Source organism: Lucilia sericata, unplaced genomic scaffold, assembly GCF_015586225.1.
Source record: "Lucilia sericata isolate MDLA Ls3-8-SP2 unplaced genomic scaffold, ASM1558622v1 Contig000670F_arrow, whole genome shotgun sequence".
NCBI classification, from domain to species: Eukaryota; Metazoa; Arthropoda; class Insecta; order Diptera; family Calliphoridae; genus Lucilia; species Lucilia sericata.
The window spans coordinates 36,700-62,581 of NW_023994675.1; the positions used below are offsets into that span (position 1 = coordinate 36,700).

The following is a 25,882-nucleotide window of genomic DNA, read 5'->3' on the forward strand; positions in this document are numbered from 1 at the left end:
GTTCTAGTTCAGTTCTAGTTCAGTTCTAGTTCAGTTCTAGTTCAGTTCTAGTTCAGTTCTAGTTCAGTTCTAGTTCAGTTCTAGTTCAGTTCTAGTTCAGTTCTAGTTCAGTTCTAGTTCAGTTCTAGTTCAGTTCCAGTTCGGTTCCCGTTCAGTTCTAGTTCAGTTCTAGTTCAGTTCTAGTTTAGTTCTGTTGAGTTCTAGTTGAGTTCTAGTTTAGTTCTAGTTTCAGTTCTAGTTAAGTCTAGTTGAGTTCTAGTTCAGTTCTAGTTCAGTTCTAGTTCAGTTCTAGTTCAGTTCTAGTTCAGTTCTAGTTCAGTTCTATTCAGTTCTAGTTCAGTTCTAGTTCAGTTCTAGTTCAGTTCTAGTCCAGTTCTAGTCCAGTTCTAGTTCATTTCTAGTTCAGTTCTAGTTCAGTTCTAGTTCAGTTCTAGTTCAGTTCTAGTTCAGTTCTAGTTCAGTTCTAGTTCAGTTCTAGTTCAGTTTCTAGTTCAGTTCTAGTTCAGTTCTAGTTCAGTTCTAGTTCAGTTCTTAGTTCAGTTCTAGTTCAGTTCTAGTTCAGTTCTAGTTCAGTTCTTGTTCAGTTCTTGTTCAGTTCTAGTTAGTTCTAGTTTCTAAGTTCTAGTTCAGTTCTAGTTCAGTTCTAGTTCAGTTCTAGTTCAGTTCTAGTTCAGTTCTAGTTCAGTTCTAGTTCAGTTCTAGTTCAGTTCTAGTTCAGTTCTAGTTCAGTTCTAGTTCAGTTCTAGTTCAGTTCTAGTTCAGTTCTAGTTCAGTTCTAGTTCAGTTCTAGTTCAGTTCTAGTTCAGTTCTAGTTCAGTTCTAGTTCAGTTCTAGTTCAGTTCTAGTTCAGTTCTAGTTCAGTTCTAGTTCAGTTCTAGTTCAGTTCTAGTTCAGTTCTAGTTCAGTTCAATTCACTTCCAGTTCAGTTCTAGTTCTGTTCTAGTTCAGTTCTAGTTCTAGTTCAGTTCTAGTTCAGTTCTAGTTCAGTTCTAGTTCAGTTCTAGTTCAGTTCTTGTTCAGTTCTAGTTCAGTTCTAGTTCAGTTCTAGTTCAGTTCTAGTTCAGTTCTAGTTCAGTTCTAGTTCAGTTCTAGTTCAGTTCTAGTTCAGTTCTAGTTCAGTTCAGTTCTAGTTCAGTTCTAGTTCAGTTCTAGTTCAGTTCTTGTTCAGTTCTTGTTCAGTTCTAGTTCAGTTCTAGTTCAGTTCTAGTTCAGTTCTAGTTCAGTTCTAGTTCAGTTCTAGTTCAGTTCTAGTTCAGTTCTAGTTCAGTTCTAGTTCAGTTCTAGTTCAGTTCTAGTTCAGTTCTAGTTCAGTTCTAGTTCAGTTCTAGTTCAGTTCTAGTTCAGTTCTAGTTCAGTTCTAGTTCAGTTCTAGTTCAGTTCTAGTTCAGTTCTAGTTCAGTTCTAGTTCAGTTCTAGTTCAGTTCTAGTTCAGTTCTAGTTCAGTTCTAGTTCAGTTCTAGTTCAGTTCTAGTTCAGTTCTAGTTCAGTTCTAGTTCAGTTCTAGTTCAGTTCTAGTTCAGTTCTAGTTCAGTTCTAGTTCAGTTCTAGTTCAGTTCTTTAGTTCAGTTCAGTTCTAGTTCAGTCTAGTTCAGTTCTAGTTCAGTTCTAGTTCAGTTCTAGTTCCAGTTCTAGTTCAGTTCTAGTTCAGTTCTAGTTCAGTTCTAGTTCATTCTAGTTCAGTTCTAGTCAGTTCTAGTTCAGTTCTAGTTCAGTTCTAGTTCAGTTCTAGTTCAGTTCTAGTTCAGTTCTAGTCAGTTCTAGTTCAGTTCTAGTTCAGTTCTAGTTCAGTTCTAGTTCAGTTCTAGTTCAGTTCTAGTTCAGTTCTAGTTCAGTTCTAGTTCAGTTCTAGTTCAGTTCTAGTCAGTTTTAGTTAGTCTAGTTCAGTTCTAGTCAGTTCTAGTTCAGTTCTAGTTCAGTTCTAGTTCAGTTCTAGTTCAGTTCTAGTTCAGTTCTAGTTCAGTTCTAGTTCAGTTCTAGTCAGTTCTAGTTCAGTTCTAGTTCAGTTCTAGTTCAGTTCTAGTTCAGTTCTAGTTCAATTCTAGTTTCAGTTCTAGTTCAGTTCTAGTTCAGTTCTAGTTCAGTTCTAGTTCAGTTATAGTTCAGTTCTAGTTCAGTTCTAGTTCAATTTTAGTTCTAGTTCAGTTTTTATTTCTAGTTCCGTTTTATTTCTAGTTTCGTTCTAGTTGTGACACTCACGTCTACAATGATCGATTTAACGCTTTAGTGTTGCCAAACAAAAATTTGTCGCTAAAAAATTTCCGGAACTGGCCGTTACAAAACGGTTTAGTTTAAATGCAAATACAATTTCGTAACAATATTTGTATAAAAAAAACTTTATACGCTCTTTTGATTTTAAATAAATTAAAGAAAATACAACCATTTACTATGGGTCATAAAGACGATCTTATTTAAAATCTCATCTTCTTAAACAAAATTGCAATTGTTGTGATAATCCTTATAGAATAAACTACAGGTTATATGGCTAAGAATATAGATACTTTTGCTAACAAAAGAATTTTTACAAACATTTTTATAACGAGTTAAAGGATAAAAGTGAAAAAATATATTCCAGTAAATTTGCCACATACAAGTAGTGCTGAACAAAGAAAGTATCTGTGGAAAAACTACAAGAAATTTTCCCTAAAAAAAGGGAAAGTAACAAGATTTTGGTGTGTGTGTTTTATCTTCAGTAGTTGTGGGGTAGTTGTATGAACCCCATATGGATAAAAAGAGCAAAAGCAAGTAAGTAAAAGACTAAAATTGCTTTAGTGGCCTTTAAAGTGTCATAAATTTTGTGCTCAACAAAAGCTTAGTAAAGCCTTAAATTGGCCAAAAATTGCGAGTCTTATATAGTGTCCACAGAAAATAGGAGTTTTTTTTAGTTAGTCCTTTTGCTGGTCTAAACGTATGTTTTATGTATTTTACTAACGACATGTATAACAACATGCAATGTGACCCCTTTTAAGGGAATTAGACACAAATTTTCTTAGTGATTTTTTTTTTTAAAAGAGATTTTCATTTCTTTCTTTTTTTTTGTGAGTCGGTCGCCATAACATGTTAACAAGAATATGCAATGTTTAACAAGATATTAAACGAATTTCACAAGGATTTTTTTGTTGTGACGACTACCTTCATAAGGAAATGACTTTTAATAGTAAGTTTTTATATAAACAGTGATGGTATTTTGAAAACCTACGAACTTAAAAGATCATTTATATCAGGATCGAGATTGGTAACCGTGTGGGAGTTTATTTGAAGGCAATAATGAGTTATTTGAGTAGAATTGTAAAAATATTATCTGAAGTTTCAGCCACGATCCTTTACGTTAAGATAATTTCTTAGTCAGGGACGATTCCGAGAATAAGATATGATCGTTTTCTTTTTAATCATCATACGCCTCTGTTTTTCTATATTTTTTTATAAAATAGTTAATTCTTTGTTATTACACTCCCAGAGTATGTGTATGTTAAATTTATTCTTTTATTTTTTGTTTACAAACTCATAAAATGATGGAGAAAACACCTTTTTATATTATTATAATGATAATTGTACACCACATTTACGAACAAGTATATATTCCCAGCAAAAACTTTCGTTTACTATGATGTCATAGGATATAAGTACTTATATACCACAATCGCTTATAAGTAATTCGAAAAATAAGTCAATGTAAATCGTATGAAAGCTGACTAATAACAACTTATTAAACTACTTCTATGTTAGCAGGACGATATGTAGTAATCATTGAAAAGTATGTTAATAGATAAGTGGTTACAATAGAAAGTCATTAACAAGTTTTTGCTGGGTTATATGGGTAGGAATATGTGAAATATGATTTATGATTATATGTAAGAGAAAGAATAAAAAAATAAAATGAAAATAGAAAATCATACATAATAAGAAAAAAAGCCACAATTTTCAGACAAGCCCACAAATACAACAATGTTAATTTAACTACATACAATTACAAAAAGCACACATAAACATACAATCCCAATTTGAAAAAGTTTAATATAAAATTTTTCTATAACGGATGTGGCATATCACTTGAGGATATACAAAATATGTAGAAAATTTCCCATTTCCTGTTCCATTGGGTGGCTAAAAAGTAAATAATCAAACATTTACTACATACAGTACCGAACACAAAGTATATACATACATACATATACATAATATACATATGTATGTATGTATATATTCATGTGTATTATTACTTGTAAAAATTTAGATAATAGAGATTTTTAAATGTTACAGAATCGTATGTTTGTAAAAATAAATATGTTGTTTTTTGAATTTTTACCTCAAAGTTTTATTTATTTTCATATGTACTTTTACTCCCAAATTCATATCCTTTGGAGAATAGACGAACAAAAACATTTATATATACTAGATAGATATAAATACTATGTACATATGCATGTATATTTACTTCAAGCAAGGGAGTGTGTATGTCCTTATGGCAAATGTTGAGTAGAAAAAAATACCAGGAAATGTTGCATTATAAATTGATGTGACAAAAATGCAAAAAAATATTTTATAGAGTAATTCATATTTTAATGTCGTAAATCATCCTAATGACAAATAACTGCAATGTAGACAATTTTAGCTAATATAGGCCGGGGAATTTGATTAATTGAAACTGATTTTCAGCATGTTCCTTGGAAGGTACTGAACTAAAATTGAACTTAAACTAAACTGAACTAGAACTGAAATAGAACTAAACTGAACTAGAACTGAACTAGAACTGAACTAGAACTGAACTAGAACTGAACTAGAACTGAACTAGAACTGAACTAGAACTGAACTAGAACTGCACTAGAACTGAACTAGAACTGAACTAGAACTGAACTAGAACTGAACTAGAACTGAACTAGAACTGAACTAGAACTGAACTAGAACTGAACTAGAACTGAACTAGAACTGAACTAGAACTGAACTAGAACTGAACTAGAACTGAACTAGAACTGAACTAGAACTGAACTAGAACTGAACTAGAACTGAACTAGAACTGAACTAGAACTGAACTAGAACTGAACTAGAACTGAACTAGAACTGAACTAGAACTGAACTAGAACTGAACTAGAACTGAACTAGAACTGAACTAGAACTGAACTAGAACTGAACTAGAACTGAACTAGAACTGAACTAGAACTGAACTAGAACTGAACTAGAACTGAACTAGAACTGACTAGAACCTGAAACTAGAACTGAACTAGAACTGAACTAGAAACTGAACTAGAACTGACTAGAACTGAACTAGAAACTGAACTAGAACTGAACTAGAACGAACTAGAACTGAACTAGACGACTGAACTAGAACTGAACTAGAACTGAACTAGAACTGAACTAGAACTGAACTAGAACGAACTAGAACATGAACTAGAACTGAACTAGAACTGAACTAGAACTGAACTAGAACTGAACTAGAACTGAACTAGAACTGAACCTAGAACTGAACTAGAACTGAACTAGAACGAACTAGAACTGACTAGAACTGAACTAGACTAACTGACTAGAACTGAACTAGAAACTGAACTAGACTGAACTAGAACTGAACTAGAACTGAACTAGAACTGAACTAGAACTGAACTAGAACTGAACTAGAACTGAACTAGAACTGAACTAGAAACTGCAACTAGAACTGAACTAGAACTGAACTAGAACTGAACTAGAACTATTGAACTAGAAACTGAACATAGACACTGAACTAGAACTGAACTAGAACTGAACTAGAACTGAACTAGAACTGAACTAGAACTGAACTAGAACTGAACTAGAACTGAACTAGAACTGAACTAGAACTGAACTAGAACTGAACTAGAACTGAACTAGAAAACTGAACTAGAACTGAACTAGAACTGAACTAGAACTGAACTAGAACTGAACTAGAACTGAACTAGAACTGAACTAGAACTGAACTAGAACTGAACTAGAACTGAACTAGAACTGAACTAGAACTGAACTAGAACTGAACTAGAACTGAACTAGAACTGAACTAGAACTGAACTAGAACTGAACTAGAACTGAACTAGAACTGAACTAGAACTGAACTAGAACTGAACTAGAACTGAACTAGAACTGAACTAGAACTGAACTAGAACTGAACTAGAACTGAACTAGAACTGAACTAGAACTGAACTAGAACTGAACTAGAACTGAACTAGAACTGAACTAGAACTGAACTAGAACTGAACTAGAACTAAATTAGAACTGAAAAAGAACTGAAATAGAACTGATATAGAACTGAACTAGAACTGCAATAGAACTGAACTAGAACTGAACTAGAACTGAACAAGAACTGAACAAGAACTGAACTAGAACTGAACTAGAACTGAACTAGAACTGAACTAGAACTGAACTAGAGCTGAACTAGAACTGAACTACAACTGAACTAGAACTGAACTAGAACTGAACTAGAACTGAACCAGAACTGAACTAGAACTGAACTAGAACTGAACTAGGAGTTTCTCTTATAATCATTAATCACCTCAGTTAGCAACACCCTTTCTCTGAATTAAGCAGTTACACTATAGAAAATCTCATATGTTGCTTTTACATTTTTATATCTCCATGAATTCCAAGTCTGCATAATCCTTCTGCTCTACATACATATGTATGTCTCTGTGTAAAATGTCATTCTTAATACAACTTTACATCTACAAAAAATATTAATAAATATATTTTTGTTATTTAATCATAAACATTGTGTAGCACTTTCTTTTATGATTGTGTCACAATAATTTTTGGGTCTTAAACAAAAAAGTTCTTCATACAGCTTTCATAGACAGGTAAATTTAGTGTCAAATGGGGCCATTTAGATTTTATTTTTATTTTACTATAAAATTTATAATGAGTCATAAAATTCGAAACAAATTGTTATATTTTATGTAGTTTTATAGTTGGAAAATTTAATTGCAGGACTTTTTGGAGAACTAAGGAAGTAAAAATTAGATTTTGAAAAGCTATTAAATATGGATAAATTTTTTCTGTGGTAAAATTACTTCCAATGGAGAGATATATAATTACAAATTACTTTCGCTAACTATCATTCAGTGTTACATTTAATTTCTCTACCCCGTCGCTGTGGAATATTTTTAAACTTTTCATGAATGTGTCTGTCTGTCAGTCTAGCGCAAAAATTCTAAAAACAAGGGGAGAAATTACAAAAAAGTTTCAAAAACAAGTAAATGAACAAATGAAAATCATAACAAAAGTAATAACAACGATTTGCAAATGATGTTCCATGACCCCAAACAACATCGAAAACAAAAACTACAAATACTTACTTCCCATTATAGTCCAATAACAAATACTTAGTTACTACTAACTACACCTGTAGCACAAAATGTTACATTACGTGCAACAAAACAAATATTTAAAAATATTTCAACATTTTGAAAAAATAAGCAAAAAACTTTCAAACCATCGAAGCGCATTTGGATTTGGAAAAAAATATTTGCATTTAAATAGAAATCTTTTTGATTATATTTTAAGGTTGAAAAAAAAGTTATTTTTGTTATTAAAATAGAAGATAGTGGTTGTGTTTAGATTGAAAAATACAACAAGTTTTATTTTATTCTTTAAAATTTATTTTGTTTTCCAGTAATACTGAAAGTAATAGATTACATAATTTTTCTTTCTACATGCTACAGAAACTTTTCTATAGAAAACATGCTTCTTAGAGAAGCAACTTTTCTATAGAAAACATGCTTCTTAGAGAAGCAACTTTTCTATAGAAAACATGCTTCTTAGAGAAGCAACTTTTCTATAGAAAACATGCTTCTTAGAGAAGCAACTTTTCTATAGAAAACATGCTTCTTAGAGAAGCAACTTTTCTATAGAAAACATGCTTCTTAGAGAAGCAACTTTTCTATAGAAAACATGCTTCTTAGAGAAGCAACTTTTTTATGGAAAACATGTTTCTTAGAGAAGCAACGTTTCTATAGAAAACATGCTTCTTTAAGAAGCAACTTTTCTATAGAAAACATGCTTCTTTAAGAAGCAACTTTTCTATAGAAAACATGCTTCTTTAAGAAGCAACTTTTCTATAGAAAACATGCTTCTTAGAGAAGCAACTTTTCTATAGAAAACATGCTTCTTAGAGAAGCAACTTTTCTATAGAAAACATGCTTCTTAGAGAAGCAACTTTTCTATAGAAAACATGCTTCTTAGAGAAGCAACTTTTCTATAGAAAACATGCTTCTTAGAGAAGCAACTTTTCTATAGAAAACATGCTTCTTAGAGAAGCAACTTTTCTATAGAAAACATGCTTCTTAGAGAAGCAACTTTTCTATAGAAAACATGCTTCTTAGAGAAGCAACTTTTCTATACAAAACATGCTTCTTAGAGAAGCAACTTTTCTATAGAAAACATGCTTCTTAGAGAAGCAACTTTTCTATAGAAAACATGCTTCTTAGAGAAGCAACTTTTCTATAGAAAACTTGCTTCTGTGAGCAGCAACTTTTCTATAGAAAACATGCTTCTGTGAGCAGCAACTTTTCTATAGAAAACATGCTTCTGTGAGCAGCAACTTTTCTATAGAAAACATGCTTCTGTGAGCAGCAACTTTTCTATAGAAAACATGCTTCTGTGAGCAGCAACTTTTCTATAGAAAACTTGCTTCTGTGAGCAGCAACTTTTCTATAGAAAACTTGCTTCTGTGAGCAGCAACTTTTCTATAGAAAACTTGCTTCTGTGAGCAGCAACTTTTCTATAGAAAACTTGCTTCTGTGAGCAGCAACTTTTCTATAAAAAAATTGCTTCTGTCAGCAGCAACATGCTTCTTAGAGAAGCAACTTTTCTATAGAAAACTTGCTTCTGTGAGCAGCAACTTTTCTATAGAAAACATGCTTATGTGAGCAGCAACTTTTCTATAGAAAACATGCTTCTGTGAGCAGCAACTTTTCTATAGAAAACATGCTTCTGTGAGCAGCAACTTTTCTATAGAAAACTTGCTTCTGTGAGCAGCAACTTTTCTATAGAAAACTTGCTTCTGTGAGCAGCAACTTTTCTATAGAAAACTTGCTTCTGTGAGCAGCAACTTTTCTATAGAAAACTTGCTTCTGTGAGCAGCAACTTTTCTATAAAAAACTTGCTTCTGTCAGCAGCAACTTTTCTATAAAAAAGTTGCTGCTGACAGAAGCAACTTTTCTATAGAAAACTTGCTTCTGTCAGCAGCAACTTTTCTATAGAAAACTTGCTTCTGTGAGCAGCAACTTTTCTATAGAAAACTTGCTTCTGTGAGCAGCAACTTTTCTATAGAAAACTTGCTTCTGTGAGCAGCAACTTTTCTATAGAAAACTTGCTTCTGTGAGCAGCAACTTTTCTATAGAAAACTTGCTTCTGTGAGCAGCAACTTTTCTATAGAAAACTTGCTTCTGTGAGCAGCAACTTTTCTATAGAAAACATGCTTCTTAGAGAAGCCACTTTTTCTATAGAAAATATGCTTCTTAAAGAAGCAACTTTTCTATAGAAAACATGCTACTTAGAGAAGCAAGTTTTCTATATTACGTTTGACAATTATGTGACATACAAACGTGTGTATTCTGCTTATCAACATGTTCCTCAACATTTCAACTTAACGATTTCCATATTATAGCAACATGTTTAGTTTAACATTAATAAGAGTTTAGTTCAATACTAAATAACTCTTAGTGAAACGCACAACTTAATTAAGCTACTCTTAATAAAACAACAAAGTCACGTGTTGTTTCATGCTCTTAGCCAGTGCTTGTTGTTTAAAGCTCTCTTTAAATTGTTGTTATTTTAATTTAAATAGAGAATTGTGGATTTTAAAATGCAATGCGCATGACTGCTAGACAACTGATTAACTTAATTATGTTTAAAGCTTATTTTTATACATTTTCTTTTATGCGGTTCTTGTTTAACAGCTCTGACAAATGTCAAAAGTCATGAGAGAGAGAGAGAGAGTCAGTTAAATGTTTAGATTTGTTTGTGTTGCTTTTTTATTATCTTCCAGCTTGTTTTGCTTGTGTTTTGACAGTTTTAGCTTAAAAACAGCTGTGTGTGAATGCTAAATATTAAATAAAATTGCAAATTTATTTAGTTAGTTATTTGTAAATAAACCTTAAATCGATAAATATTAAAAAGAAATAAACCTGTTTATTTGTTTTTTAAATTAATAAAAGGAATTTCCCAAATGAACTTAACAGCGTCAGTGACAGCAGCAACAAAAAATTTCCAGATTTATCAGCAATATTTTTAAATAAATTAATTTATTTTTGTGTTTCTTAAAGCAAAACAAAAAAAAATCGAATTTGGCCACCAAAACGGGTGAGTGTTGCGAGTGAGTGCGTTTGGTGATTTGAAAAAAAAAAAAAAAAATAACAAAATTATGAAACAATTTCACGTTTTGGCAAAGTCGCGTTTCTTTGTTTGTTTTTGTCATTGTTGTTTTTGCTGTTGTGATGTTTATAAACAAGTGTGTAAATAAGTGCGTGTGTTTTGCCGTATACTAACGAGTTGTTGTAATTTAAATTCGTTCCTTGTTATTGTTGCTCTCTGTGTGTATTTATTACAACAATAACACCAAAAAAGAAGAAACAAACAAAAAACTTCCTGTTTGTTGTTTGTGTTATTTTTAAAGTTATAACAGTAGAAGAAGTCGAAATAACTGGTTTATTTTTATCAAATTGACCAAAAACCACTTGCTGCTGCTGCTAATAACCCTACAAGAAGGGTGTTCGCCATACGACATTCCTTTAGCAGTTCGCAACATTTAAAGATCTTTACATAAAAAAGTAAGTGTTATAAAAATTATTCAAATTTTTAATGTTCGTAAATGTTCAAAGTTCGAAATTTTTAAAATTTGTAATATTCGAAAATTTCAATGTTCGAAAATAATAATAATCCAGATTATTAATATGTCAAAACTTGAAATTCGAAAAAGATTTAACCTCGATAATTTTTAATGTTCGTAAATTATAAATCTTCGAAAATTTTTAATATTCTAAAAATTTAGACGAATATTCGAAAAATTTTCTATAGAAAAGAAATTTATTCGAATATTCGAAAAATTTTCTATAGAAAAGAAATTTATTCGAATATTCGAAAAATTTTCTATAGAAAAGAAATTTATTCGAATATTCGAAAAATTTTCTATAGAAAAGAAATTTATTCGAATATTCGAAAAATTTTCTATAGAAAAGAAATTTATTCGAATATTCGAAAAATTTTCTATAGAAAAGAAATTTATTCGAATATTCGAAAAATTTTCTATAGAAAAGAAATTTATTCGAATATTCGAAAAATTTTCTATAGAAAAGAAATTTATTCGAATATTCGAAAAATTTTCTATAGAAAAGAAATTTATTCGAATATTCGAAAAATTTTCTATAGAAAAGAAATTTATTCGAATATTCGAAAAATTTTCCATAGAAAAGAAATTTATTCGAATATTCGAAAAATTTTCTATAGAAAAGAAATTTATTCGAATATTCGAAAAATTTTCTATAGAAAAGAAATTTATTCGAATATTCGAAAAATTTTCTATAGAAAAGAAATTTATTCGAATATTCGAAAAATTTTCTATAGAAAAGAAATTTATTCGAATATTCGAAAAATTTTCTATAGAAAAGAAATTTATTCGAATATTCGAAAAATTTTCTATAGAAAAGAAATTTATTCGAATATTCGAAAAAATTTTATAGAACAGAAATTTATTCGAATATTCGAAAAATTTTCTATAGAAAAGAAATTTATTCGAATATTCGAAAAATTTTCTATAGAAAGAAAATTTCCACGAATATTCGAAAAATTTTCTATAGAAGGAAAATTTAGACGAATTTTCAATACTCGAAAATTATAAATCTTTGAAAATTTTTAATATTTGAAAAATTTTGAAAATTCAAAAAATGTTCTGTAGAAGGAAAATTTAGTCAAATATTCGAAAAATTTTCTATAGAAAGAAAAAATATATTCGAAAAATTTTCTATAGAAAAGAAATTTATTCGAATATTCGAAACATTTTCTATAGAAAAGAAATTGATTCGAATATTCGAAAAATTTTCTATAGAAAAGAAATTGATTCGAATATTCGAAAAATTTTCTATAGAAAAGAAATTGATTCGAATATTCGAAAAATTTTTTATAGAAAAGAAATTGATTCGAATATTCGAAAAATTTTCTATAAAAAAAAAATTGATTCGAATATTCGAAAAATTTTCTATAGAAAAGAGATTGATTCGAATATTTGAAAAATTTTCTATAGAAAAGAAATTTATTCGAATATTCGAAAAATTTTCTATAGAAAAGAAATTGATTCGAATATTCGAAAAAATTTCTATAGAAAAGAAATTGATTCGAATATTCGAAAAATTTTCTATAGAAAAGAAATTGATTCGAATATTCGAAAAATTTTCTATAGAAAAGAAATTGATTCGAATATTCGAAAAATTTTCTATAGAAAAGAAACTGATTCGAATATTCGAAAATTTTTCTATAGAAAAGAAATTGATTCGAATATTCGAAAATTTTTCTATAGAAAAGAAATTGATTCGAATATTCGAAAATTTTTCTATAGAAAAGAAATTTATTCGAATATTCGAAAAATTTTTTATAGAAAAGAAATTGATTCGAATATTCGAAAAATTTTCTATAAAAAAAAAATTGATTCGAATATTCGAAAAATTTTCTATAGAAAAGAGATTGATTCGAATATTTGAAAAATTTTCTATAGAAAAGAAATTTATTCGAATATTCGAAAAATTTTCTATAGAAAAGAAATTTATTCGAATATTCGAAAAATTTTCTATAGAAAAGAAATTGATTCGAATATTCGAAAAATTTTCTATAGAAAAGAAATTGATTCGAATATTCGAAAAATTTTCTATAGAAAAGAAATTGATTCGAATATTCGAAAAATTTTCTATAGAAAAGAAACTGATTCGAATATTCGAAAATTTTTCTATAGAAAAGAAATTGATTCGAATATTCGAAAATTTTTCTATAGAAAAGAAATTGATTCGAATATTCGAAAATTTTTCTATAGAAAAGAAATTTATTCGAATATTCGAAAAATTTTCTATAGAAAAGAAATTTATTCGAATATTCGAAAACTTTTCTATAGAAAAGAAATTTATTCGAATATTCGAAAAATTTTCTATAGAAAAGAAATTTATTCGAAAAATTTTCTATAGAAAAGAAATTTATTCGAAAATTTTTTATAGAAAAGAAATTTATTCGAATATTCGAAAAATTTTCTATAGTCGAATATTCGAAAAATTGTGTATAGATGTATAATTTATTCGAATTTTTTTCGAAGTCACCTATACTCTGACAAACTAATCATACCTTTCAATACCCTTTAGCTAAGACCAACTTAATCTTGTGGTTTATTGGACAAAAAAATAACGCCAATTAAAATATACTTAATTATTTATGAATTTAAGAAAGTAAATCCAAATTAAAGTTGTCATTTAATTAAAATCTTTTGTGAAAGTATATAAATATCTTGGTTTTTTCATTTATTCGCAATTCTCTTTCAGTTTAAATCCAACAAAAAAATTTAATTTTACGTCACCTACAATTTCAACAAAAAGCAAAAATGTTTGTAATGTTGTTCTTAAATTGTCATATGACTTATCACTTGTATTTACCATCACATCTGATTTTATTATTGTTGTTTTCGTGTCTCATTACTTGTCGTTTGGTTCGTTTAATTTATTATTGCTGTTTATTCTTTGATTCGTATATTCAACTAAAACTCTTATACTGGTTACATTACATTGTATACGAGTTATGTTTAACACATCTTCACCATATGTTGAGTTACTGTTCGTTAGAGTAGTGATTGTAATTTTATAATATTGCTCATTTACTAAAAGTCTGCCATAAGTTTTAAATTATAATGTTGATTTTTTACGATCAAGTCACTTTCTGCAAGTCTTCTTTGTATGGCATCAAAGAGTCAAATTTCATTCGATCAGTGCAAAATTTATTAGTATCATTTAGGTTTATAGAACCTTTTCTTCCAATTTTTACTAATATATCTAACATCATAATAATAAAAGCTCTAATCGGGGGGTATGGTTGTATGAAGGCTAGGTGAGATAATGAACCGTTTTCAACCAAAATCAATAGCTAGTCCTTGGGGCAAAATGTGTCTAGTCTATAGACTAGACTATAGACTAGACTATAGACTAGACTATAGACTAGACTATAGACTAGACTATAGACTAGACTATAGACTAGACTATAGACTAGACTATATACTAGACTATAGACTAGACTAGACTATAGACTAGACTAGACTAGACTAGACTATAGACTAGACTATAGACTAGACTATAGACTAGACTATAGACTAGACTATAGACTAGACTATAGACTAGACTATAGACTAGACTATAGACTAGACTATAGACTAGACTATAGACTAGACTATAGACTAGACTATAGACTAGACTATAGACTAGACTATAGACTAGACTATAGACTAGACTATAGGACTAGACTATATGACTAGACTATAGACTAGACTATAGACTAGACTATAGACTAGACTATAGACTAGACTATAGACTAGACTATAGACTAGACTATAGACTAGACTATAGACTAGACTATAGACTAGACTATAGACTAGACTATAGACTAGACTATAGACTAGACTATAGACTAGACTATAGACTAGACTATAGACTAGACTATAGACTAGGACTATAGACTAGACTATAGACTAGACTATAGACTAGACTATAGACTAGACTATAGACTAGACTATAGACTAGACTATAGACTAGACTATAGACTAGACTATAGACTAGACTATAGACTAGACTATAGACTAGACTATAGACTAGACTATAGACTAGACTATAGACTAGACTATAGACTAGACTATAGACTAGACTATAGACTAGACTATAGACTAGACTATAGACTAGACTATAGACTAGACTATAGACTAGACTATAGACTAGACTATAGACTAGACTATAGACTAGACTATAGACTAGACTATAGACTAGACTATAGACTAGACTATAGACTAGACTATAGACTAGACTATAGACTAGACTATAGACTAGACTATAGACTAGACTATAGACTAGACTATAGACTAGACTATAGACTAGACTATAGACTAGACTATAGACTAGACTATAGACTAGACTATAGACTAGACTATAGACTAGACTATAGACTAGACTATAGATTAGACTATAGACTAGACTATAGACTAGACTATAGACTAGACTATAGACTAGACTATAGATTAGACTATAGACTAGACTATAGACTAGACTATAGACTAGACTATAGACTAGACTATAGACTAGACTATCCTAGACTATAGACTAGACTATAGACTAGACTATAGACTAGACTATAGACTAGACTATAGACTAGACTAGACTAGACTATAGACTAGACTATAGACTAGACTATAGACTAGACTATAGACTAGACTATAGACTAGACTATAGACTAGACTATAGACTAGACTATAGACTAGACTATAGACTAGACTATAGACTAGACTATAGACTAGACTATAGACTAGACTATAGACTAGACTAGACTAGACTATAGACTAGACTATAGACTAGACTATAGACTAGACTAAGACTAGACTATAGACTAGACCATATACCGGCGGATAGAGAGGCAGATAAAAAAATCACCACTACACACACACCATTGGCATTTTTTCAATGAAATTGCACTGAAAAAAATATTTGGTTATTTTTAATTTTGAAGATTAAATTGCATTACTGTAAAATGCGAATATTTATAAACAAAATGTAATCAATGTACTTAAGAATGATAATTTCTTCACATAGAAACAACATTTCTAATTAAAATGTAAAAAAAAAGTATGAAACAAGATGAACTTATTTACTTTCATTGTTATGCATTCTAGAAAATTATTTAGGGTGTACGTTGTTTTTGTAAATTATGCTCTTGCTTTTGCAAGTTGTTTTTGTTTTTTCAAGTTGTGTTTGCAATTTCTTTAACAAAGCGACATCAACCTGCTTTGTTGAATGCTGTCAAGCAACTAAATAAAATATTTGTATTTTTGATGCTCTTGTTTAGAGGTTCGTATGCGATCGTGTTGTGTACATGTAATTTGCCGAAAATCTTCGTTGTCAGAACAATACTAGCGCCGACGTCTGGACTAGACTATAGACTAGACTATAGACTAGACTATAGACTAGACTATAGACTAGACTATAGACTAGACTAGAGAATAGACTAGACTAGACTAGACTATAGACTAGACTATAGACTAGACTATAGACTAGACTATAGACTAGACTATAGACTAGACTATAGACTAGACTATAGACTAGACTATAGACTAGACTAGACTAGACTATAGACTAGACTATAGACTAGACTATAGACTAGACTATAGACTAGACTATAGACTAGACTATAGACTAGACTATAGACTAGACTATAGACTAGACTATAGACTAGACTAGACTAGACTATAGACTAGACTAGACTAGACTAGACTAGACTAGACTAGACTAGACTAGACTATAGACTAGACTAGACTAGACTAGACTATAGACTAGACTATAGACTAGACTATAGACTAGACTATAGACTAGACTATAGACTAGACTATAGACTAGACTATAGACTAGACTATAGACTAGACTATAGACTAGACTATAGACTAGACTATAGACTAGACTATAGACTAGACTATAGACTAGACTATAGACTAGACTATAGACTAGACTATAGACTAGACTATAGACTAGACTATAGACTAGACTATAGACTAGACTATAGACTATAGACTAGACTATAGACTAGACTATAGACTAGACTATAGACTAGACTATAGACTAGACTATAGACTAGACTATAGACTAGACTATAGACTAGACTATAGACTAGACTATAGACTAGACCATAGACTAGACCATAGACTAGACCATGGACTAGACTATAGACCAGACCATAGACCGGTCTATAGACTAGACTATAGACTGGACTAAGAGAAAGAGTCCGACCAAAGGACACCTGAAGATGCACAAAAGACTTGTAAATATTTGTTTTTGAAATTATTTCTATTTAAATAAATCATTTACATATTCTATATTAAAACATTAATTTTTTAAGACTAACCCAACTTTTATGTTAATAAGTATAGTTAAGTCTTACCTAATGGTCTTAACAACAATCGAAAACAATGATTTACTTTCAACCCCAAGAACAAATAATCCTTCATTATTACAAAAAAGGAATTAAATTTTCGTTAAGTCTACAATTGAACATCAATTACATTTTTATTAAGAATTCTTAACCTTTAAAAATATTCCCACTTTGAAGTATTTGATACAAGAATAACAATTTCAAAGAAAATTATCAAATTTCAATAGAAAGGAAAGGTTAAACATAAAAACATCATTTGAATTTTAATTATCACATAAATAGTAAGTTTAAAATTGTCTATTCATTTAACCTTAACAAATATTTTAAACATAACAATGTCAATCCTAGACTTAACAAATAAATATAGATTTTGTAAACATTTGAAACATTCAATTTTTGTGAACCCCGGCCAGGTATCTTGTGATAATCATTAATTCGAACAACAATTGAAACCACCAAATAACAAAAGATTAAAATTAAACACCCTTCTATTGAAGGGTGAGATATTTTCACACATACAAACACTTCAGACCTAAGTAGAGGTAATGGCTTAGGTGGTAAACGAATTAGAAGCACTTTATCGGAAACAACTTGGTAATGCATTACTATTATATAAACAGTTTCTTGTACATGACAACCTATCATATTGTTTACATGGAAGTGGTTCTTAAATGACTACCCTTCGGCAACATTACTTAGTTATGAAACTATATTTTCCACTTACCTTATGTAGCGCAACACTAATAGTATCAATCGCTGTCAGTCCTCTATAATCATTTCCAACCGTTAAACTTCATAATTTCAAATTCAACTACTGTCGTTAAGCTTATCAGTTACTTCATTAATTTGACAACGCGTTATCATGACAATGACAATTCCTGCCCTTTATTGATAATTTCTGCGGCAGTCGCTGTGTTTGTTTCCTGTCATAAAGGTTTTTTTTTCTATTAATATAAAATGAGTATTTTTACCAAACTCATACTTGGCTTAATTGGTTGTATTGTTGGTCGATTGGTCATGGTGGTGGAAATAAATATATATTTAAAACTCAATGAGCGTTAGTTGTATTACATGTAGGGTTTTACAAACAGGACAAATTTCTTGGGAAATCAAGCAATTGTTTTGGTTTATCGAGAGGTTTAAACGACTTTGGTTTATCGAGAGGTTTAAACGACTTGGAGGCCAATAGATAGATTTGAGACATTAAAAAATTGGGAAAAATTATCAAGTTTATGTTCATGTATAAAGACTATAACCAAAACTATAGGACAGACTACAATAGTCATAACTATAGATCAGTCTTGGACCAAGACTATAGATCAGTCTGTATTAATGTCTTTAGATCAGTCTGTAGTCAAGGCTATGGGACATATAATGTATCAGATTATAGTCAAGACCATAGATCAGTATATATTAAAGATTATAGACAAGTCTGTAGCCAAGACTATAGACCAGTCGAGACTATAGATTAGTCTGTAGTTGAGAATATATATCATAATGTAGTCAAGACTATAGATCAGTCTATAGTCGAGACTATAGATCAGTCAATAGTCGAGACTATAGAGAAGTCTATAGTCGAGACTGTAGATCAGTCTATAGTCGAGACTATAGGTTAGTCTATAGTCAAGACTATAATCAATCTACAGTCAAGACTATATATCAATCTAAAGTCAAGACTATAGATCAATCTACAGTCAAGATTATAGATCAGTCTATAGTCAAGGCTATAGATCAGTCTATAGTCAAGGCTATAGATCAGTCTATAGTCAAGGCTATAGATCAGCCTATGGGCAAGGCTATAGATCAGTCTATGGCCAAGGCTATAGATCAGTCTATAGTCAAGGCTATAGATCAGTCTACAGTCAGGACTATAGATCAGTCTACAGTCAAGACTAAAGATCAGTCTATAGTCAAGATTATAGATCAGTCTTTAGTCGAGACTATAGATCAGTCAATAGTCGAGACTATAGAGAAGTCTATAGTCGAGACTATAGATTAGTCTATAGTCAAGACTATAATCAATCTACAGTCAAGACTATAGGTCAGTCTATAGTCAAGATTATAGATCAGTCTATAGTCAAGGCTATAGATCAGTCTATAGTCAAGATTATAGATCAGTCTATGGGCAAGGCTATAGATCAGTCTATGGCCAAGGCTATAGATCAGTCTATAGTCAAGGCTATAGATCAGTCTATGGTCAAGACTATAATCAATCTACAGTCAAGACTATAGGTCAGTCTATAGTCAAGTTTATATATCAATCTAAAGTCAAGACTATAGATCAATCTACAGTCAAGATTATAGATCAGTCTATAGTCAAGGCTATAGATCAGTCTATAGTCGAGACTATAGATTAGTCTATAGTCAAGACTATAATCAATCTACAGTCAAGACTATAGGTCAGTCTATAGTCAAGATTATAGATCAGTCTATAGTCAAGGCTATAGATCAGTCTATAGTCAAGATTATAGATCAGTCTATGGGCAAGGCTATAGATCAGTCTATGGCCAAGGCTATAGATCAGTCTATAGTCGAGACTATAGATTAGTCTATAGTCAAGACTATAATCAATCTACAGTCAAGACTATAGGTCAGTCTATAGTCAAGATTATATATCAATCTAAAGTCAAGACTATAGATCAATCTACAGTCAAGATTATAGATCAGTCTATAGTCAAGGCTATAGAACAGTCTATAGTCAAGGCTATAGATCAGTCTATGGGCGAGGCTATAGATCAGTCTATAGTCAAGGCTATAGATCAGTCTATAGTCAAGGCTATAGATCAGTCTACAGTCAAGACTATAGATCAGTCTATAGTCAAGACTATAGATCAGTGAGTGTATAGTCTCAAGATTATAGATCAGTGTATAGTCTCAAGACTATAGATCGGTCTATAATCTTAAGACTATAGATCAGTCTATGGTCTCAAGACTGTAGATCAGTCTATAATCTCAAGACTATCTATCAGTCTATAGTCTTAAGATTATAGATCAGTCTATAGTCAAGACAGTAGATCAGTCTATAGTGAAGGCTAAAAATCGGTCTATATTCAAGACTATTTCATTAAATTATTCTATAGACTGGTTCATTTTATACTATTAAAACTCTTGTGAATTTAAAAGATATATCCGTGAACATATATGAAAAACTTCTTGAAATGAAAAACCCTTATTTGCAGGTTATTTGTCCTAGTCTTTATGGCTACATACATATCTATTACTTTTATGAATCTATGACCCATATTTTTGTAAATGTGTATTGTTATTATAAAAATGCAGGGGTTAAACCAAACTAACGGCTTGATAGTTGGTACAATTGATACTTGTTACTATAACACCCAGTTTACCCACACAGTGCTTGATTTTTTGGGTAAAGATTCCTTTTTTTTTACTTTTTTTGCCAGATTATGTGTCTGTGTGTCATATGTAGATATCAATTTTCATCAAATACTCCTTCCATTATACATTTTTATTTTGGTTTTTTTCTCATTCAGTTTTCGTTTTGTTTTCGCGTTTTTCACTGATGACAGTTTTTTCGCATGACGATGACTTTAAAGCCCACACTAACTACATTTAAATGACTAGGTTTTGTTTTTTTATAATTTTTCACATTCTGTACCGTTAAATTGAAAAATCTTTAACATTTAATTTTTCTTTGTTAGTTATTTTTATAAAAATTAAGAAAATGAAATGTTAAATGAAGACAGGGTCTGGTGAAATATGAATTCTGTAAAATTAGCTAAAAAGAATTCAATTCGATCATTGATGCTTAGCGACGACATCTTTGTTCACAGACAGCCCGGTTGCACCAACGATTATTGTTGCCACCACAACCCCAATAATGCAATGGTTGACAACGTCTGGCAACAGCATTGTAGTGCCACATACTACGAACTCCGGAACAACGTATACCAAGCCATCCCGAATGTCGGGGACCAGAACAGGAAGGATTAGCTAGAAAATTAAATATACTTTAACATAAAATCAATAGGATAGAAAAGTAAACTTACGTGGACTACCCCGACATCCCTGAGCAGAGGTGTACGACTCTAGAGCCACCAATAACAAACTTAATATATTTAAAATTTTCATTTTATCATGAAATTTTGTTTAAATTCAAGCTACTTTGAGTATTTATAGTAAAATTAAAATTTGTGGATTTTATTGTTGAGATATAACTGATTGTTCTTGCTTTTTATCCAAATACATGTGTAGTTTTTTTAACAAAAAAATCAGTAACAATATTTAAGCAAGTGTTGCATTGTTCGAAATATTTTATTGTAATCATTTTATGTTTCATTAAACAAAATTTTTTATATTGTTTTGAAACAAACTACATCTTTTGTATTCCCTAAATTGCAGAGAATGGCATAGTTCGCAATGCTGCCTTTCCAGCAACAACCATACATAAAATAATGTGAATTTAAACAAGGTGTTATAGTTAAGACTGTAGATCAGTCGACATTAAGGGTTATAACCCAAGAGATAGCCAAAATTATAGAACAGACTAGACCTAAGTCAAGACCATGCATCCGTCCATGGTCGAGACCAGCTTATAGTTTAGACTATACCACAAACTACAGGCAACACTATGGCCATATTAGTCGATACTATCGACCAGACAACGGCCGAGCCTATAGTCGAGAATATAGATCAGAATATAGTCTAGATTTTAGACCATACAATAGATAAGACAAGATTTTAATCAAATATAGACTATACTAGGCCAGATAATAGTTAAGTTAGACTATAGTCAAGACTATTAACTAGACTATAGTCATGACTATTGACTATAATAAAGTTAAGATTAGACTATAGATTAGATTTTAGATTAGTCTATAGACCAGATTATAGTCAAGAGTATAGGCTAGACTATAGTCAAGAGTATAGACTAGACTATAATCAATACTATAGACCAGACTATAGACCAGACTATAGACCAGACTATAGGCCAGACTATAGTCCAGACTATAGGCCAGACTATAGTCCAGACTATAGACTAGACTATAGTCAAGACTATAGACCAGACTATAGTCAATACTATAGACTAGACTATAGTCAAGAGTATAGACTATACTATAGTCAAGACTATAGACTAGACTATAGTCAAGACTATTAACTATAGTATTGTTAAGACTATAGACTAGACTATAGTCAAGACTATTGTCTATAATATAGTTAAGGCTAGAGTATAGACAAGATTATAGTCAAGTCTAGACTATAGTCAAGACTATAGACTAGACTACAGTCAAGACTATAGACCAGACTATTGTCAAGACTATAGACTATACTATAGTCAAGACTATTAACTATAATATTGTTAAGACTACAGACTATACTATAGTCAAGACTATTAACTATAATATTGTTAAGACTATAGACTAGACTATAGTCAAGACTATAGACCAGATTACAGTCAATACTTTAGACTAGACTATAGACTATACTACTATACTAGTCAAGATTATAGACTATAATATAGTCAAGACTACAGACTATACAATAGTCAAGACTATTAACTATACTATAGTCAAGACTATAGACTATAGTCAAGACTAGACTATAGTCAAGACTATAGTCAAGACTAGACTATATTCAAGACTATAGACTATAGTCAAGACTAGACTGTAGTCAAGACTAGACTATAGTCAAGACTATATACTATACAATAGTCAAGACTATTAACTATAATATTGTTAAGACTATAGACTAGACTATAGTCAAGACTATTGACTATAATATAGTTAAAGTTAGACTATAGACAAGACTATAGTCAAGACTATAGACTAGACTATAGTCAAGACTATAGACTATACTATAGTCAAGACTATTAACTATAATATTGTTAAGACTATAGACTATACTATATATATAGTCAAGACTATAGACCAGATTATAGTCAATACTTTAGACTAAACTATAGACTATACTAGTCAAGCTATAATATAGTCAAGATTATAGACTATAATATAGTCAAGACTACAGACTATACAATAGTCAAGACTATTAACTATACAATAGTCAAGACTATTAACTATACTATAGTCAAGACTATTAACTATAATATAGTTAATACTGTAGACAAGACTATAGTCAAGACTATAGTCAAGACTATTGAATAGACTATAGTCAAGGCTATTGACTATAATATAGTTAAGATTAGACTATAGATTAAACTTTAGATTTGTCTGTAGACTAGACTATAGTCAAGGCTATAGTCAAGACTATAGAATAGACTATAGTCAAAATTATAGTCAAGACTATAGATTAGATTATAGTCAAGACTATAGATTAGATTATAGTCAAGACTATAGACTAGACTGTAGTTCAGATTATGAATTGGAATATATTAAAGATTATAGTCACGACTATAGTCAAAACTATAGACTAGATTATACTAGACTATAGTCAAGACTATAGAATAAACTATAGTGAAGACCTTAGAATAGACAATAGGCAAAACTATATATAATCCAGTGTATAGGCAAAATCATATACCATTCTAAAGTCTATATATGTATGTAAAGTGACTATATATCTGTCTAATTTAGTGAGACTATAGACTAGTCTGAAACTATAGAGCAACCCTTGTCAATGATCCCAAAAGGGTTGTAGCTAACCTACTAACACAATTTTACTTCACGATTACATCTTGCTTTCATTAAAAAAAATATATATTGAGAAAGACACAGACGTTCACCATAAGGGCTTCCAGCGATTCAATCGAACGAATAAACGAGCCTTCAAACAAACAAGTTAAACGTTTGTGTTTTTCCCATTAAAGGTTTGTGGGTTCTATCCATTTCGTTCGTTCGTATGTTTCTACATCAGTGTTGCTCAAACACATACCACCATAGATTACCATAGTTTTATTTGTGTTGGTAAAGCAGCAGAGAACAGAATTCAATTCAAAATAAAAGTATACGAATAAAATGACTACAAACTATAAAGTATATGCTAACTGTCAAATATTTATTACGGATTTTGACAGTCAGCGTATATCAAAGTCTATATATAAAAAACTGTCAACTGTTCTCTCATGTTCTCCTACATTAATTCGACTTTCTCAAAATTTTGTTGTTGTATTTCTGTGTGTATTTTAAAAACGTTGCGCACAGACCTCGCTTTGACAAGTGCTGATCAGCAACTGATTTGATTTTGTTTTTCAAGTTGAGAGAAAACCAACTGATATTGCTCATTATAAAAAGAAGAAGAATTAAACCTATAGTGTATGTGTACCAACTTAGCGTCAGCAGAATTTTCTTACCCTATCACGCGTGCTATGTAATGGCAATATTGAGCTCCTCTGTTCTACATTCATTTATTCAATAGCATACTCAACGGTTTTAACATTATCCTGCAAGTCCGAAGTCCCAGCAACCTATTAATAGTATTTTAACTATCTTATCTACTTATCAGTATACTAGTCCTAGAATGGCTTTAGTTGTAATACTCTTATGTCCGTAATTTTTGCATCTCTTTGTGATGGGAACTATACAACCTATATAAGAGGTTGTCATATTAATCAAAATTTATTAATATTTACCTTTAAAACTACCGTAAAGCAGTTTGATAAATGGATGCTTTGGCTGCTTGAATTTAGTGGTTCGTTTTGGTAATAAGCATCTATTTTGTTGGTTTGAGGATTACAATACATAAATGTTGGTTAGTGGAGGCACTGGTTGCTACTCCTACGCACGCACAGACACACACTCTTAGTTTTGATGTCATTGTCATGGCATGTTACTTATAGAGATGCTGCTGCGACTGTTGTTACGACGATGGATGATATTGGTGGTGTTGATGTTGATGATACTGATGTTGTACATCTACAACTAACAACAACAATGAAGATGATGATGATAACGATAATAATGGTGGCACTGAAACACTTCCCTCTATACATACATACATACATACATATTTATATATAGTATGTATTTGTAATTGTAATGTTATAAAATGATGACATTACTGCACAAATTATTACTGATAAGAGGATTTCAAACTATTGTTTGTCACTGATAACAACAGTTTTGTGGAAAATTCTTCACACTATTATTATTGATTTTCAAGTATTCAGTTGTGTTTGCTCTATATGTATGTATTTTCGATGGTGCTTTTAGGAATTTGCAATGCAACTTTAAATAGCTATTATTACTTTTACGATTGAAATTGAATAAGTACAATGCATTCAACTAAATTAATTATGTAGGCATTTTACACAATATTCAAATACATTGGCGGTTTACACCGCACTAAGTTCTAAAAGGGAGTTGGATTACAAAAGAAACCCTAAATGAAAATTATTCATTAATGTAAGAATACCTCGAATTTTTTCGGCCAGAAAAAAAGACTTAATATATAAGGTGTATGTATACTTACATGACTCCGAAATAAGCTGCTCTTTTAATAGTGACCATATCGAATTCTCTCGACCATGCTTTTAATAGCCTTCAATGTTTTTGCCTTCGCCAGATTAACTTTATTAAGCTAACTTTCTAATATGTGAATTAGACTCGATCTTACATAACCTGTTGTCCCCAGTCCAGTGTAGAGCTTATCACTGAGAAATTTCGGCTTTCTTATAGTCCAAATACGATTCTAGATTTAACCTTATATCGTCAAAATATATGAACCTCTATTCACGCCCTATTCAATCCATTTCATACGTTATGTGATAGCACGGACTTTCGTTTGGAAGTTGCAGTTCCGTACCCGTTGAGTCTCATACTTTTTTTTA

At 30.6% G+C, this 25,882-nt stretch overlaps 1 protein-coding gene across 1 annotated transcript; it reads right to left on the minus strand.

Moving 5' to 3' along the window:
* Positions 1-20,876: 20,876 nt before the first annotated feature.
* Positions 20,877-21,406, minus strand: LOC119607188 (male accessory gland serine protease inhibitor-like). Its single transcript, XM_037960998.1, has 2 exons — positions 21,150-21,406; positions 20,877-21,093 (listed from the first exon to the last, which is right to left on the minus strand). The coding sequence occupies exons 1-2, from the start codon at positions 21,229-21,231 to the stop codon at positions 20,909-20,911; spliced, it is 267 nt and encodes an 88-aa protein (XP_037816926.1). The 5' UTR covers positions 21,232-21,406; the 3' UTR covers positions 20,877-20,908.
* Between the last annotated feature and the right edge of the window lie 4,476 nt (positions 21,407-25,882).